At 42.6% G+C, this 16,959-nt stretch overlaps 1 protein-coding gene across 11 annotated transcripts in view; it reads right to left on the bottom strand.

Annotated features, from left to right (window-relative positions):
- Positions 1-890: 890 nt before the first annotated feature.
- Positions 891-16,959, bottom strand: part of LOC117138668 (protein grainyhead) — a 39,159-nt gene continuing 23,090 nt past the window's right edge. For 6 of the 11 annotated variants that reach the window (XM_033300906.1, XM_033300908.1, XM_033300912.1 and 3 more), the window contains 12 exons: positions 15,184-15,378; positions 14,506-15,117; positions 13,983-14,206; positions 13,654-13,816; positions 11,498-11,609; positions 10,849-10,943; positions 8,037-8,093; positions 6,773-6,871; positions 3,297-3,694; positions 2,918-3,113; positions 2,221-2,285; positions 891-1,959 (listed from right to left, as the gene is read on the bottom strand). In XM_033300906.1, coding sequence (XP_033156797.1) covers positions 1,833-1,959; positions 2,221-2,285; positions 2,918-3,113; positions 3,297-3,694; positions 6,773-6,871; positions 8,037-8,093; positions 10,849-10,943; positions 11,498-11,609; positions 13,654-13,816; positions 13,983-14,206; positions 14,506-15,117; positions 15,184-15,378 — 2,343 coding nt within the window. In that variant the 3' untranslated portion in view covers positions 891-1,832. The remainder of the gene's footprint in view (positions 1,960-2,220; positions 2,286-2,917; positions 3,114-3,296; positions 3,695-6,772; positions 6,872-8,036; positions 8,094-10,848; positions 10,944-11,497; positions 11,610-13,653; positions 13,817-13,982; positions 14,207-14,505; positions 15,118-15,183; positions 15,379-16,959) is intronic. The other 5 variants (XM_033300909.1, XM_033300910.1, XM_033300911.1 and 2 more) reach the window with 3 other exon arrangements.

Below are 16,959 nucleotides of genomic sequence, written 5' to 3'. Positions count from 1 at the left end.
TTTTATTTTGTTTGTTTGTCTTTTTTATAATTTCTCAAGTTGGACATGCACTTCTCACACGATGGAATGTCACTTATTCTCAGTTGCATTTTCACGATTTTTTTGTGGTTTTTTCGCTTTTCTATTTATCGCGGAATTGTTTTCCAACAGTAACAAAAAATAAATTATTGGCTTTTAAAATATATGTGTATGTTTTGTGTATACAATATATAGAAAGAGCGCGTAGAACTTAAGTATACGATAACTAAACGTATAGAATTATAACATGCCGGCAAGATTTTCGATTCATCATCATCATTTCATATCCTCTGATATCTTAGCTCTTCTCATCTCATCTCATATCATAATATTGTATAATCTTGAATAGTACATTTAGAACTAAGGGCTAAAATTAAAAACAAATTGTGATGTACAACACCGGAAATGTCAAGTGGAAAACGATTTTGCCCCACTCAAAAGAGTTAAGCGGCAGAAGGAGTGAAAATAGAGAATTATTAGGGCGTAGAAGTTAAGAGAGATTACAATTAATAAACAATTAATAATAATATTGAGCATTGAACTCGTACTGTTCAAAATTGTAGCAATCGATGCGGAGTATTCGTAATTCCAAGCAAATCTCGCGATGAAGTCTCTGCTTGAATTCAAATAACATTGTACACAAAACATTTCGTTAATTAAATTAAACTGTTAATTATGGCAAACAAAGATTGTAAACGCATTCGAGCTATGCGACGTGTTATCCCTATACATATCATATATATCTGTATCTATATTCATCCGAATGTTGCGATTATTTGTGGCGCTACTGTTCATCATCGATTCTTGATTTAATTGTTTTTAGTTTTGAATCAACTTTCTCGGCTGATTATTGTTCGTTAGATATTTTTTTGTTTTTCAACAAATGCACACAAATGTTTTTTTAAAGTTGTTTTTTTTTCGATTTTGTTTTTGCCTTAGCTTGGACTTAAGTACGATTTTTATCAACATGTTTTATTGCAGATGGTTCTTATCTCTAGTTGTATATATCTAGATTTAGGGATAATTACTTCGCGAGAGTTTTACCAATTATTTGATCGTCAAAGTTTTCATCTATATGCTTTATGCTTTCTTTTTTTTTCTTTTTGTGTACAGAGATCCTAATTATACATAACAGAGGGGTTTGTGGGTAACGAGTTAGTTTTGAAACAGAAATATAGAACAAACGATTTGTGTTTTGTGTGGTTTTTTCAAAAATAATTTTACAATTTATATTCAACAAGTAAAACGCTTAAGCCGAACATACAAAGTGATTACAATAGGCTACGGCTAGATTTCGTGCAGAGCTAATGCTTTCGTTAGATACACCTAAAAGATAGATTCGGTAACTCATACTTGCCCTGGACCTAAGGTCATAGCATAAGCAGGGAGCGGAAACGAGACTTATCTCCTACTGGACAGACACTGTTGCACTCCGCCCATATATATATAGTTGGTATATATGAGCATAAATACACGGTACGATTACGTTTACGATTACGATTACGCTTACGGGCCTAGAATTATCTATAGACATAGCGAGAATGTAAAATTTGATCAAACAATTTTAGATAATCTCATTGTTGCTAAATAACTAAATCGAATTTTAAGTATATCATTTTACATGCGTATTGTGTTAGCGTTCTTAAACATCCGTTGCAACTCGATTTGTTGCGGATCCCATCATTACAACTACGATATTTAGACTTAGGCTCTATGGAAAATGGCTTATTGAAACAACTTGTGTCCGTAATTTGTGTGTGTGTGGTTTTTTTTGTTTTGAGTGCGGTTAGCGGGAGCTACCCGTACTGCCAGCGCTACTGGTTGGGCAGCTCCGTGAGCGTCACATCGTACAGGTCGTCCTCGATCTGTTGCACCTCCAGCAGGAAGATGTCCTCGTTGCAGTAGAACGATATCATGTCATCGTCAATTTTCGCAGTAATCCTGCAATGAGAATGTGAAATAGTGAAATGTTAGCTATCCGATAATTACGAATGACTTAGTTTGCTATATAATTTATATCAGTACACCCATGCAAAAAGTTAGCACACGATTTAAGTTATATATTGGTTTTGATTAGGCCATGCTATAATGATGTGAGAGGTGGGGAAGGATGCATCCTGGTGTATATCTCTCTGTGTGGGTGTATATTTGTGTTTTTTTTTTTTTTGTATCTCACGGATCGGTTAGAACTGGCTTACTTACCCCTTCTTGTTTGTGCGATAAATGTTATTTATGCTCGTTGTTGAGATTTTGTATTTGTTTTCAATCTGCAATTGAGAAACGAGAGAAATATGATGTTTTGTCTGTTTTGTTTTTGTTTCTGTTTCGGCTAAAATATTTCTCTTATAACTCGCTGGTTTTTTTCTTTGTGTAATTTTGTTCATTTTCTATGGTCAGCCAATCTTAATTTATTCAGATTTCAGTGTATATATTGCATTCATATCTTTATGTGCTTTAGTGTGTGCGTTGTGTACGGAGAACATATCGTGGGACTGCTTGGGTTTTAAGGTATATATGTACATATAAGTATATATATACTCTTTGGATGAGATTTGATTATGAAATGGTACGTAATTAGTTCCAACTACAGGTTACAAATTATCGAATTTCTTCGTGTGAGTAACGATTTGTATATTTAGAGTTTGAGATGTGGCTGAATTTTAGTCGATTTATGCTTTAGTCTTAGTCAATTAACGATTTTAGAGATTGAACATTTTGGCGCTTCATTTGTTTGAATTCTTTTCAGCGGTTCCAATTAGACCAAAATGAACAAAATTACAGAAAAGGTGGTTAACCATTAGCACGAGTTTGGTTTGATTGTTTTTAGATTTTGGGACTGGGGTTGGTTGGTTGGTTGGTTGGTTGCTGGGTTTCGGGTTGAGCTTGCCACTTCGCTTACCGCATTCAACAGGCCGATCGTGGTGGGCGGCACCACGTGCAGCGGCGTGTACACCTCCTCGTTCTCCTGCCGCACGTACAGCATCACGCGCTCCGAGGTCGGCGGCGTCATCCTGCCGCGCTTCATCGGCGGACCGAAGTCGGTCAGGGGTGTGCTGGTCAGCATGTTCTGGTCCAGTATGTGATCCTTCTTATCGCTGCATGGGAATGCGCAAGTTTACGGAATGAAGAGAAGAAATTTGAATTAGCATGGATTTCGTATGAGGTTCCTACTCTCAGAAAATGAATTGCTTAAAAGTTTCTGATATTCGAGCAATTCTTCCGCTGATCTCTGAGCGCAGGCTGTTGCTTTCTACGATGGATGGACGATTTTTACTCACGTCTGCATGTCGGGCGGAAAGTGGTTGTGGAACTTGAGCGTCGGCGTGGCCACCTTCTGGCCGTGGAGCAGGAACGGTGAGGCCCCCTTCAGGTCCGGCGAGTCAGTCTCATGGCCGTAGAAGCTCTGCAAGGACGAGTGCGAGTTGGAGTTGGAGTTGCCGTTGCTCAGGGGGTTGAATGTCATGCCGGTGGCAGCGCCAATGCCCAGCTGACCTACCTTCTCCATGTCCTCGGCGGGCGAGAACAGCACCGGCGGCTTGGCGAAGTCCTGCATGCCATAGAACTCGGACCGATCCGTCACCGGATGGTAAAGCTCGTCCAGCTTCTTTCTGCCCGTGGCTGTCATCTTTCGCTTGGCGGCCCGCCGCTCCTCATCGCGCGTCTTTCGCTCGGCGCCCTAAAAATTGAAAAAGGATATGATTAGATTGGGCAGGAAAACAGTTGGTTATTCTATGGTCAGGATATCGTATGTGTGAACTAAGACCAGGCTTGGGAATTTTCGAGTGCATTGAAGATGCTTCCAGGTGGATTGCGAAAGTACCGCTCCCTGGCGAATTCCCACTGCGCTGGCGCACAGGTGCACGGGGCCAGCGTGTAATTAGCAATCAATCAAATGCACGGATGCCACCTTTTTTGATATTTCTTTACTTATTAATTAAATTCGTGTATGGCTGGCAGTGCCATAAGCTGCCTCGTTGCAGTAGTTGCACAAAATCGCAGCTAAAAACGAGGCAAAAAACAAAAAAAAATGAATAAAAAAAGATGGAAAAATATCAAAATAGCGAGAGAGAGAAACGAGTTTCTCGCCTGGGGAGCTGCGATGTCGCACAGAGACAAAGCCGCCACCGCAGTGGATTTCTCAGTTGGAGTCCGCAATCTGCGTCTGCGCGTCGGCCACTTTTGGCAAAATGGTCTACACCGTTAGGGTCAGAGCCGAAAAAAGAAAAAAAAAAAATTACCAGCAAAAAAATGGAGGAAAAATTATTATAAAATACTTAGAGATGCAGCATAAATATGCATACATAATAAATAATCTGGCGGCGCCCCGAACCATGCAAGAAAAAGACTTTGTCTGGGCCAGCTGCCCACCTGCTTGTTGCCTGATTGCACACACACACACACACAGATCGCACGGATACCCATATAATATATAGTCTGTTGGCTACTTTGTCCGCCGGTGATTGCTAGTTTGCGTGTGCAGGCAGATGCAGCATGCATTGCTGTTGCTGCTGCTGCTGCTGCTGTTGCACTTTGCATTTGTAATTAAAAATCAGCAATTGAGCGATGGAAGCTGCTGCAGGAAGGCAGCTGGCCAAGGGGGTGGCACAAAAGGTGGGGGGCAGGTAGAGGTGGTACATCGGCGGCACAGGAAGTGATATGTTGCAGCAATCTACTTGGTCTGATGTTGCTGCTGCTGCTTCTGGAGCTTCATATATGATGCAAGGATGTCTGCAGGTACCCCATCCCGCCCATGCTCCTTAGGTCGCTGTAGCCCCCTTCCTTTCCCCTCACATTAAGCCAGGTTCTTGCGCGCTTATCACAAAGCATTTTAGCCTAGAGCCATGCATTCGATGTACATCAAGGCAGCGCAGTGTTTGTTGCGTTTGTGTGTGGCATGTAAATAACTGTATTTTATTACTTTTATTTTATCTCGGCAAAAATATCGCCAAACTGGCCACTTGCAACAAGCTAAGGCGACGGCGTCTCGAATCGCCCAATGCGGTCAATGCTCGCCGCAGTCCAGACCCCTCATTTTGTGTGTGCCCCATCTGGGCCCCTCCACCGCTCCCCTCGTTGTTACCTCCTCTCTTTTGGAGGCTGTTAATCGACTTCAAAGTATGACGAAGACGGAGGACACCCGACCAAGTGGGCTGCCAACATTTCGCAGAGGCGGCAGGCACATAACCATTAGCATTAACGTTAGCTAAATTCTATAATGATTCAACATTGATGTGCGTAGAAAATTCTCAAATGCTCAACTCGATTGAATTGTGGAAAATGTTGTCAAATGAAGCTGAGCAATAAAATGATTGACATTAAAGATCCTGTTTATAATCCTGTGTAATAATTAACTGAGAGGCCAAGTGAGTGAAAATGATATGAACTAAAAATGTATCTTTCAACAATCCATTTCTGGGCGAAAGTATCTTTCTATATACCAAATTGCACAATCCAAAATGACAGTTATACGGCAAGACAAAGGCTTCCCAAGGTTTTTCTGGCACACTGAACGTGCGGCAGAATTTCTCGTAATTTTGTATCTTTTTTGGCCCTGCCCCCACCGGTACAAACTTAAAGATTCATAATTGGCGACTGTGGCCCAGAGGTGCCAAACGACGGAACTGCAACTGAAACTGCAATTGCAGTGAAATCAAAATTTCAAAAATACCCCAAAAAACATACAGTGAAAATAAAATAAAAGGGAGACCGAGGGCAAAGCAAAATAACGTGGTACGCGAAATTTAATTGATACATTTACCGATAAACACACGCTGGCCAGCGAAAAAGGGCCGGCCCCAAATGTGAAATATAAGCCCGTCGCGATAGCGATATGGCCATGGCTACGGATCGCTGGATCGGTGGAATTGGTTGAATTGGTGGAATTGGTGGATCGGGAATGGGGGATCGGAGCTGGAGGATCGTGTACAATAAAAGCCATGTCCAAACGGAGGCCCAGGGACGAGGATGTGTAATGATATGAGAAAATTAAATTGGAAATCCACGAAATGATTTATTAATAAACCCCATCAAGCGAAAAAGTGAAGGGTTCGCATAAAGGCGAAGGTACAGATACGAAACAAGGGCATGGAAAGGATGTGCGGTGTGTGCGAGTATGTGTGTGTGTGTGTGCTTGTTGGCCATTTACTTTTGGACGCGTTACGCTTTCCACTAAAGGCCAACAGGCTGACTGACGGACAGGCGGCACTGCCGGTGCCCCCAATTCGATAAAAGTTGCAGCCACAACGGAGGGAGAAGCGGCAGCAACAAGTGGCAGGCACACACACACAGATACACACTGCAATGTGAAACTAACTAACATAACGAAAGTTGGGAATTTATATAATAATATCACAAGCTATTTAAATACTTAAAAACTTCACTGAATCTGAGTAGTCTATTCTTGTAGCATACTTTTAGATACATATATCTGAACTTCAAAGATTGATTTGATTTTTTAGTAATAAGATATGCATAAAAGTACATAGATAATGCTTTAGTTGTTTTTACACTTTTCCCACTTGGTAGGTACTTTTTCTCGCCGTGTAATGAAAGGAAGCAGCACGTAGTCGCTTTTAGTTAGCTCATCAACCTGTTGCACGTGGCAGAGGGAGCACTGCGGCTCCTGCTGCTTCTGTGTGCGTAATTGCCAGCATAGGGGAGCTCTGCTTGGGCACTTGGGGGCATCGGGATCAGGGATCAGGCGTGAGGAACCAGGGAGCAGGGAGCAGGGAGCAGGGAAAATAAAATCACTTACCTTATCGCAGAAGACCTTTATCTGACAGTAGCCGCGGTGGAAGACCGCCGTATCTCTGGGGTCCTCGAATGTGTCGATTTGTACGTGCAGCGGCAGGCCCTGGAACAGAAAAAGGGAATCCGTATTAATATCACAATGGTCGTATCATTCAAATTGCCCGGGGGCAAATAAAAGTTGCTGCTGCAGCAGCAGAGGCAACACCAACGGCAACTGCAAAAGCAAAAGCAAAAGCAACTTGCAACAGCTGCAATTAGCCGTTGTCATTTGGGCTGAGGGGGGCGTGGCCGGAGCCGAAGGGGCGTGGCAGGAGTGATGTTAAACTGCCAACATCCGTTGGGCGAATGTGTGTGCAACATGTCGTGGCAAGTGCATAATTTCATTTGCCTATTGCCCACACTCAATGTCGCACGTTAAAAAAATATAATATGTTCTAAATGCCATTAAAATTGTAATTTGAATAATAAGGGTAATTTATAAAATTGCATTATTAAATATATAAAATCTAATTAAAGTGCCTGATAAAATCTAAAGTGAAATATTTGGATTTTAGTCATACATCCTGCTCTCGAAACGAGAACAATTAATGACATTTTTTCGCTGTGCAAGCTCCACTGTACCTGCAGCGATCTCTTTTAATGAAAAGCAACGAGTTCTGCCTGTGTTTCTGTCAATGAAATATCAGACTTAATGTACGCATTACAACTCTGGCCAGGAGGATGTGCAATCCGCTTTAGATTGCTGGTTGGGTGGAGGGAGGGGGGCCCAGGTGAGAGGGGGCAGGCAGGTGGCAGAGAAGAAATCCCCTGCCTACGTTGCATCAGCATCAGTCTGACCGTTGTCAAGACGACTGCTCTGAATGTTGAACGCTTCGCGAGAGGGGATGGCAAGGGGGAGGAGGGATGGGAAGGGGTAAGGAGAAGAGCTCTTTGGCCGCATTGATTCGCCATTAACAAGTTGGCATTAAATTGGTTATTACTTAACCCATCAAAGGCAATGTGGCTGAGTTGAATTTCATTTGTAGAAAGGTGGCCAGTTTTCAGTTTATGATTTAGTTTTTAATTGAAAGTAAAAGAAAGTGGTACAAAATAAAATAAACTAAAAAGCATATTTTATGTTTTTTATAGCGCGGAGCCTAGAAATATAGTTTATAATTATTACACTACCAATAAATAAACTATAAATTAAACTCCAGCGAGCTTTTGTGGGCAAATAAGCATTGAATTAAAATATAAAATTAAATAAAATAAGATGATAAAAAACTCACCTTAACTCCCTTTTGACTGCTGAAATCCGTGCTCAAACACTGAACCGCAATGTTGATCTGTTTAAAAAGCAAAGAAAAAAAAGGAAATACGTGAAATTATAAGAAAAGCAAAAGAGAAACAGAGCAGCGCATTTGAGAAATGCCATAAAATATACAAATGTAAACAATTATGAGCATAAAAAGAAATTATATCGGATGACAAAAACTGAAATGCGTCTGCTATTAGAAGGCAATTGTTTTCTCTCTATTAAGTCGATGTCCTCTTTATGCCCACGACAGTTTAAAACATTCCAACGCACTCGGAAAGAAAAAAAATGGAAGCTGAAGGAGAGACAATAACAAGGCAATACACAGAGGACCATGGATCGACCATGGACCACGGACCATGGACCGGGCCAATAAGATGGCCTGAACTGGAACCGAGCAACTGGGACTGCGACTGGGGGCCTTAAAGCCAAGTGAAGCCGCGACTTTGTATCGCATCCAATTCATTTTTCGTTCGACTTCGATTCAGTGCAAGGTGTGTGCATTTCGCATTTGTATCTGTATCTGTATATGCATCTGTATCTGTATCTGTAACTGTGTGCCGCGGCATTTTAAGCATGCCAAGTCCGAGTTTGAGTCAAAGTCGTAGTTTGAGTTCAGTTCGCCAGACAGTCGTTGGACAGTTCGAAATGGAGAAAAAAAAGAAATAAAACAAAAAGAAAATCCATCAACGCAAAAATACCAAAGGAAACAATCTTAATGGTAAAAGTGCAGCAGTCACAGCCGCACATCCAACAGCCAACAGCCAACAGCCACCACCACCAGCCCAGCTCCACAGCATCCCAAGATCGGGCGGCCATCCAGAGACCGAGATGTGTGGACGAGCAGTATTTAATGTGAATAATTAGCGGGCGCGTACCATATAAGCGAAAAGCGAGGGGCGAAGCACCTGCGTGTCGGTGCGTACGAAAGTTTTGCCGCTGGGAAAGGCAGTATCTCACAGATACACACACACACACACGCCTGCAAAGATGGAGATACAGATGCAGCTAACGGCACAAAACGAAATCGACATTATGCGAGCCAAGTCGGGCCAAGATACAAAAAAAAAAAAATAAAATAAAAAATAAGGCGACTCGACTCTCTCTCCTCGAAAACGATGATGTCGCTGGGATTAACATCTCAGCGCGTAAACAATTTGTAAATAAAAAGCTCCATCAAATGCGAGTGGGCGGGGTGGTGGTGATGGAGGGGGGGGGGGAAATGCGGCGGGGGGAAATGCACTTATGGCCAGCCAGTTAATAACTGCTGACCAATTTGGCAGCCTGCACACACAGAAGTCACTGAACTTGAATGAAAATGAATACGATTTTGGCATTTGTTTTTCACAATATTTTTCACATTTTTTCGAATGGCATTTCGGATGGATTAAGTGGACACTTGGAGAAAATGTTTCCGCAAGTTAAATGTTTTAGTGAAAACTCTATTAATTAAAGTATCATTTAAAATATTTAGTATTTTTTTAAATGAAAGTTGACTTTTATGAAAGCAGTTATATATAAAAATTAATAGCAATTTAAGTTTTATGTAACTCATGGAAGTTGGAAAAATATTTGCGAAAACCTTGGTTTGCTTAATTTGGCAACAGTAAAATTAAATTAATTAAAATTAATTCATTAAATTAAAATGAACAGTAAAGGCAATTGCTAAGCAATCCTAAACCTATTTAAAAAAGCAGAAAAGCACAGAGTAAGTCACTTAAATTTGTGATTTTTAGCTTTAAAAAGTAGCAAATATGAATATATTTTACTGCCCTTAAGCAAATGACATTCATTGCCTAATAGGGCACATTTTTTTTCTCTGTGCAAGTGGGCGGAGCATCGCAAAGGATAAAGTCGCAACCGAACTCGTGGCGTATACGTAATATGAGGGCTGTCTCGCTTACTGGTCTTACTACTGGCGCTTGATGCAATAGAATTGCAAATATTTTCCAACGATTAAAATGCTTGATAATTGCTAAATTAAAACGCGGTGGGAGCCCGCTCGATCTGCGGTTAGCCACCGGACTCCAAAGCGAACTCATACCGGGCAATGGAGACTCAGACTTAGTTCCAAGCATTTGCGAGTAAGTGATTAAAACTAAGTGTCATAAATAAATAAATGCATAAATTATTCTTTTGAGGCAAAAAGATACTGACACTCGCTGCGAGTGCGATCGAGAGGGAAAATGCCGTACGGCGGACGCCAGAAAGGGATGGCCACAGTCGGCTGGGGCAATGGCGACGCTGTTTGAATAATTTGCGTTTCACTCGCAATTGAAAATAAATCAGAAATTAATTCTTGGCTCACACACATACATACATATGGAACGATATAGAGAGGACTTTGCTGGTATCTGCTATCTCACTTTGCTTCATAAAAGTGTCGCGCTTAATTTTTTTTTGCTTTTTTTTCATTTTAATTGAGGCGGCGCTCAAAGTAAACAAAATGGTTGGGAGGGAAAAACACATGAAAGCACAAAGAATTCAGTTGATGATGAAGACCTAGAGATACCCTGGAATAGCAGTTGAATTCTTTAAATTGTTAGCCTAGATAGAATTCATTACTATTTAGTATATTAATATGATATTCAATAAAAAATCAAGAAATCTTCTCTTTTATATAATATGTGTTTGTTTTTATATACTACAAAGTTAAGAACCGTTAAGAAGTCGTACTTAATTCCAACTTTATAACAAAATCAGCATACCCTTGCTGATAAAGGGTACACAAAAATTCCATAACTACGATTGCCGTAGAAATGAGATCTAGAATGAGCAGAACTTACCTTGGCGGAGCTCTCCAGCGGATTCCAGTAGACGGCGATGGCATTGTGCGACACTTCCTCGATGCAGCCAACGAGGCCAACCGAGTTCTTCGTATCTGGAGAAGAAGAGCAGTCCAAGCGGATAATCAGCGGGGGTTTCGGGTGGAAAGATCGCGGGGTTTTTAAAGACGCAGAAAAAGAAGTGCGAGAGATGGAATGGATGGAGTTGAGTGGGGCAAACAACAGAGGCGAGAGCCTCGGACATTGGAAAATATGTTTGTATTAACAATTAAGGAAATTTCTGCGTTGCCATCCAGTGACAAGTGCCTAATGAGTTATGTTTGATGGGCCAGCGGCAGCGGCAGCCGCAGCAGCCGCATGTTGCAAGTTGCAGGCTACAGGTTGCCACAGCCGTGGCCATAGCCACCGAGATTATCTGCAATCAAACAAACGGAGCGCAGTTTGCTGCCGCCGCGCGATGCGCGTTTATCAATGTCATAACTCTCCTGGAACGTTGCGGGCCTTTCAATAAAAAGCAACAATTTACTGCTAGAAATACTAGACAATACAAATGGACAGGCGAGCAAGCGACGCTGCTGGACTTCGCCGCTCAGGTTGGAGATCGGGGATTGGGGATTGGGGCTGGGAAGGCCATGTTGGTTTTACGCACCTGCATCCAAGATTCTCTGCTTCACGGAATGCTGACGACTGTGCCAGAATTGCCAGGCCTTGATCTCATCCTCGGGACTCTTCTCCTCGCGGAACATTAGCATGATCACACTCTGAAATCGATGGAACGGGAAGAACGGAAAGCAAATATGGTTATTAAATTAAGTGCGGGACTAAGTTAGGGGACACTAAAAATTAACTCATCTCACTTATGGTATGTTTAAAAGGGAGGTATTAAAAATTAAGTTAGACAACTTATTTGCCTGCTTAAATTAGAAGTAATTTTCCAAGTTTATCTACTCTAATTGAAATTTTAATCAGTAAAATAACCCTTGTGACTATAGGATTTCGGAAGAAAAACTCACAGATTCGATTATATCTTCGTAATTGAAAAAGTAAATCTGAAATACAAACAGCCCTAATAGAACTAGGTACTGCAACTCGGGCAGCTCAGTTCACTATCCTGATCTGGAAAGCGATCTTGGGCGAGAGTTGTTGATCCTTATCTGTGAGGAAAGGCCATGTCCTGCGTTGATTTTTGCCAGACATGGTCCTAATCCGTTTATACTATCCCAAGGATGGGTGGCTCCTTGCCCGGGTTCATTGCTCTGACATATATGCGTTGTGACACTCAACTCACAACTCGGCGGATCGCACCCTACGCCTTTGAAAAGTCAAAAGGATTAGGCCCGGCGAGGACAAAAGGACGAATTCGATTTAGCAGAAAAACGTCCAACTCATTTGGTTTCTTCTGCTCATCGAGGCTCTATTGTTTTCCCAGCATTTGCATATTTTGTCTATTATTTTGTGTCTATTTTTTACATTTTGAATAATTAAGGATGCGCACAGAGATAGCCAAAGAGTTTCCTTCCAAAATCAGAAGATAAAAAAAACCGAGGCAAGGAAACAGTTTCGAAATAGCAAGCAACCCCCGAAAGGATCATCAATTTCTTGAGCAGTCGGGGATTTAGCTGATTACTGCATAAATATTTTTGTGTGTTTTCTTCGGGACTGTGTAAGTTTTTACATATTCATGGGCTAATCAGCTCGTAAATTATACTCAGTTTTTTCTCCCGATTCGTTTCACATTTTTCTTGGATCAGTTTTCCCCGTTAGATTGCGTTATGCAAATGCCCAAAAGTGTTGGGAAGTTGTCCGATTTCGGGTGGAAAGGGCGCGCAGCTCTAAACAAATAAACTCGTAAATTAATTTTGACACTTTTTTGTCGAGCCTTGCAAAATATGGCACTTTTATGGTAATCCGACCTGACCGAGAACTTGAGTAGCGCAGGGAAGGTTAAGCTCGTATCTGAAGATCTCTGCGTTTCATTTGGCTACGTTTCTTGAAGTTTTTGTTGCAAGTTTCGTTTCTTATTCATGCTTCTTTCCTTTTTTTTTTATCGCACTCTTTGCGTATGCAAATGACTAGGACTCGGATTCGGATTCAGATTCGTATTCGGATGCCTTCAATTCCAATTGTTGTTTACTTAGCCTCAAGTTCCGCTTCCCGTTTCCTCCGGCCATTTCCTCAACCCATTTACCACTTTCAACTGTAACTTTGATGTCATTCTTCGGCTCTCAACGGTTCAGTTTTCAATTTGCATTTGCATCTTCAGACGTCATTTAAGCTTATCTGATTGATGATGTTGACGGGTATTGTCCTGGTACGGCTCCTGCTCCTTGCTCCTTGCTCCTACTCCTTGAGCGATCGTCCTGAACAAACATTGGTCGTGAAAGACGAGCGAGTCTGCCGGCAATTTGCATTGAACGGAATATTCAAATTCTCATCTAGGGATCGCACTCGCATTCTCACTATCATTTATCATTGCGCCGTGCTCCTGAGCGGCAGGATATGGGATGGGTGTAATTGAGCAAAGGGGTGGCGATCGCACCTCGGGGTAGGACCACTATCCACTAAAGATCCCCGCTGAAGACGCCGGCACAGATTCCCTGACAAATCACCCTGGTAACGAAGGGTTGCCCCAGGGGCACAATTTTCCATTTTCTCTGTTCATGTGTTCGTGTGTTCATGTGGTGTTGATGGCATAAACAAAACACACCAAAGAATGGAAAACAAGCAGCATGAACTTGATTGACAAAGCTCCCCTCCCCCTTCCCACAACCTACATATATCTAATCATATAGATTTGGATCCTACCTTGACGGTGGTGTTCTTGATGGGCTTTTCCGCATCGTGCACATACTCCAGCGTTATTCCGTAGAACTGACCCTTGTTGATGTAGGTGATGCGATCGTCCTCGCGCCTCTGCGATGAGCTGATGGGGCTCTCCAGGTGATATCGGAAGCCCACGTTTGTGAAGCTATCGGGTTGTATTTGGTTAGAATTCAAGTATGATATTGATTATTCAAGTAACAATTTTGAATGAACAAATCTTTTTGTAAGATAAATTCAAAATGATTTGGTTAAGTGAAAGGTTCTCCTTCTGCAGAAGTTATTAGTTATTTAAGGATCTTCAAATGACTTACATTTTTGGTATTTGTATTTTGTCGGCATCATTCTGGCGTCCAAAGTCGTGCCAGGGCCGCGATCGCGTGGATCCATTGGTGCTGGTGTCCACCAGCGATGTGGTTGGGCTGTTCTGGCTGCCATGGACCACCGTCCTCTGCTGGATGCTGTTCACGCTGACGGGTATGCTGCCATTGGCATCGATCAGCGTGCCCGGCTGGCACAATTCCGTGTAATCGAAGGACTGTTTGGAAGGAAACATTTTAGAATTATATAGAAATATGTTATGACAAGCACTTATTAGATTATATAAGATACAAACGACTACCTTTACGTTTACTAGGGTTTAATGGACACGTCACGCTTTCGACAAACACTCTACTATTTGGCTACAAATCTACTCAAATGCGATTCTTATCTGATTTAGTGTTATGTACAACACACTACCTCTAAGTTATGGTTTTAATGGACACGCAACGCATTATCAAACAGCACTACTTTGTTTTGATTGTGTCACATTTGGGATTCTATCGAGGGGTATACCTGTTGGATATTGGTCTGATCCCGCGGTGTGATGGCATCCGTGCCAATGCCCGAATCCGGACTTGGCAGATCCACCGTTAGACCCGCCGCCGTGATGGCTTTGGCATAGAGTGGCGTGGCTCCGCCGTTGCTCTTGCCATCCTGCGAATGGTGCTGTTGCTGCTGGTGGTGCTGTTGCTGCTGGTGTTGCTGCTGCTGTTGTTGCTGCTGCTGCTGTTGCTGGTGGTGGTGCACGCTGGTTAGCACGGTGGTGGTGGCGGGCGGGGGAACGCTGCCGGCGAAGCGGCCCTCATAGGTGACCACTCCGCCGGGCTGAGATACGGATACGTCCACGTCGCCGTACAAGGACCTCGTGCTGGCCGGCACATAGCCACCCTGGCCGTCCGGCGCAAAGTATTCCCGATAGTAGGAGGGCTCCGCTATGAACGTGGTGGTGCTGGTGGGCGGGGGACCTGGTGGCAGGCGACTGGCCGTGTACATGCCATAGTCATTGGCCGTGATATAGGGACCCGGACTGGGACTTTGCGCCTGCATGGACACACCGCCGCCGCCGGCGGCTCCAGCGGGTCCGGCGCCGCCGCCCGCTCCGCTCGCCGTGCTGGGATGTGAGGTCTGCAGGTGGTTGGTTGGGTCACACATGGCACTAACTCGCTCGCTCGCCTCACTGAGAGTTCTCACCTGTAGGTAGATCTGTGTGCCGCCCGTGGTTGCATACATCTCTAGTGTGGCTGTGGTCCTGGCTCCCGGCGATCCTGATTCTGATCCTGATACTGACTGTGTGTCCGATTCAGTGTTTTCGGTGCTGGTGCTGCTGCTGCTGGGTGTGCTGGGCCTATCAGCTTCACTTGCCGTTGGTGCATCCACGTGCAAGATCTGCGGGAAAGGTGTGTGTTTGTTGGGTTGGGGTTTTTAGCTTGAGTCACTTAAAGCTAAGGTCTGATTGAGAAACGGTGGCTAAGGAAATGATCGATTGATCAGGAATCCACCGAGATTCCAAGATATTCTGTCATTGTGGCTAATAGTCCAAAAGACCAATGATTGATGATTGATCGTTGTTGTTTATAGACAGAAGGTCGCACAGAAACCCCAGAAAACGAGGTGACAAAATTGTGCGTGCGTTCTTTTGGGCCATGATGTGGATTTTTCTTTCAGCCATGATTCATACAACAACAGCAGCCAGCAGCTTATTGAATATAACGTCAACAAGTACAGTTTATAATAAAAGGCTATAAACACAAAAAAAAAATGCTATATACGAAAACGAAATGAAACAGTCGCCGTCTTCGTTGTTGTCGTCGAGTGGAAAGAAACCAATTAAAAAATATACAGAAAAAAAGCGCGAAAAAATCAACATTTATATACGGCACATGTATATACGGTTTGAAATATATATATATATATATGACTATATGCATATGTTAATTATCATTGTTTTTTTTTTTTATTGGCCGCCCGAAAATGTCAAACGTTTTTGGAGACAAACGCACGAAGCTAAATGAGGTAATACAGAGCAAAGTGTGGTCAATCCATGTCTTTTTCTATATATACATACATGTATATCTATATATATAGATATCGGGGGGTCTAAGATTGAAATTAGCAACGAACTGCTGATTGCCTTTGGTCTAAAGAAAGTGAAACCCCCAAGAGAGACACAGGTCCAGCCGAAAGACGTCACTATTTGGCTGGCCTTTGATCGAAACCGGTTGACAGCGTTTGGGCCACAACTTTTTGGGGTAATTTTTGTTACACTTTTGGCCATCTCGACACACAGGCGCAGAACCCTTGTAATAATTTATGGTCTTTACTTTGATTATTTCGGTTAGCTTTTGTGTGTGTATGCCTGCCTGACTGTCAGTCTGACTGATTTAAATTTATACGGAGGTTTTTGTGTCTGCGTCTGTGATTTTTCGGATTCCATTTTTTTTATTCGTTGTGGTTGAAGTCTCTTGTATAATTTAGCATCAGTAAAAGATTCTAGCTGCGAGCTAATTAAATTTGTTCATCGAAATCAATTTGCATTTTAAACTTTTAACGTGCAACGTCAGAAAAGGCCTTGACGAATCCGATCGACGATCGATCCGCCAGAGCAGAGACACGGAGACAAAGATACTTTGTTGCTGTTGGTTAGTCGGATTTTCGGTCTTTCGGTCTTTCGATCTTTCGGCTTTTGGTTTTTTAACTTTTGGCTTTTGTGGTGCGTGTGTCTCGGACTCAATCGCATCCGAATCTTTAGCCTTTGTTGTTGTCAACATCAGCTTTAGCTTTGGCCATATTGGCGGCTATGTGGTATAACTCAGCTATCGGTTATGAGCCGTGCGGAGCTGGGCTTTTAGAATTATGCTAAGTAGCGACCAGCGACAAACGATTCTGGCACATATTTATGTATGAGGAAGGAATAAAAAAAACACCAAAATCAAGCAACAACAAGTAGCGAGACAAAGGCAAAAATAA

The sequence above is a fragment of the Drosophila mauritiana genome, chromosome 2R (assembly GCF_004382145.1).
Source record: "Drosophila mauritiana strain mau12 chromosome 2R, ASM438214v1, whole genome shotgun sequence".
In the NCBI taxonomy this organism is placed as follows: Eukaryota; Metazoa; Arthropoda; class Insecta; order Diptera; family Drosophilidae; genus Drosophila; species Drosophila mauritiana.
This window is presented reverse-complemented; position numbering and strand designations above follow the sequence as displayed.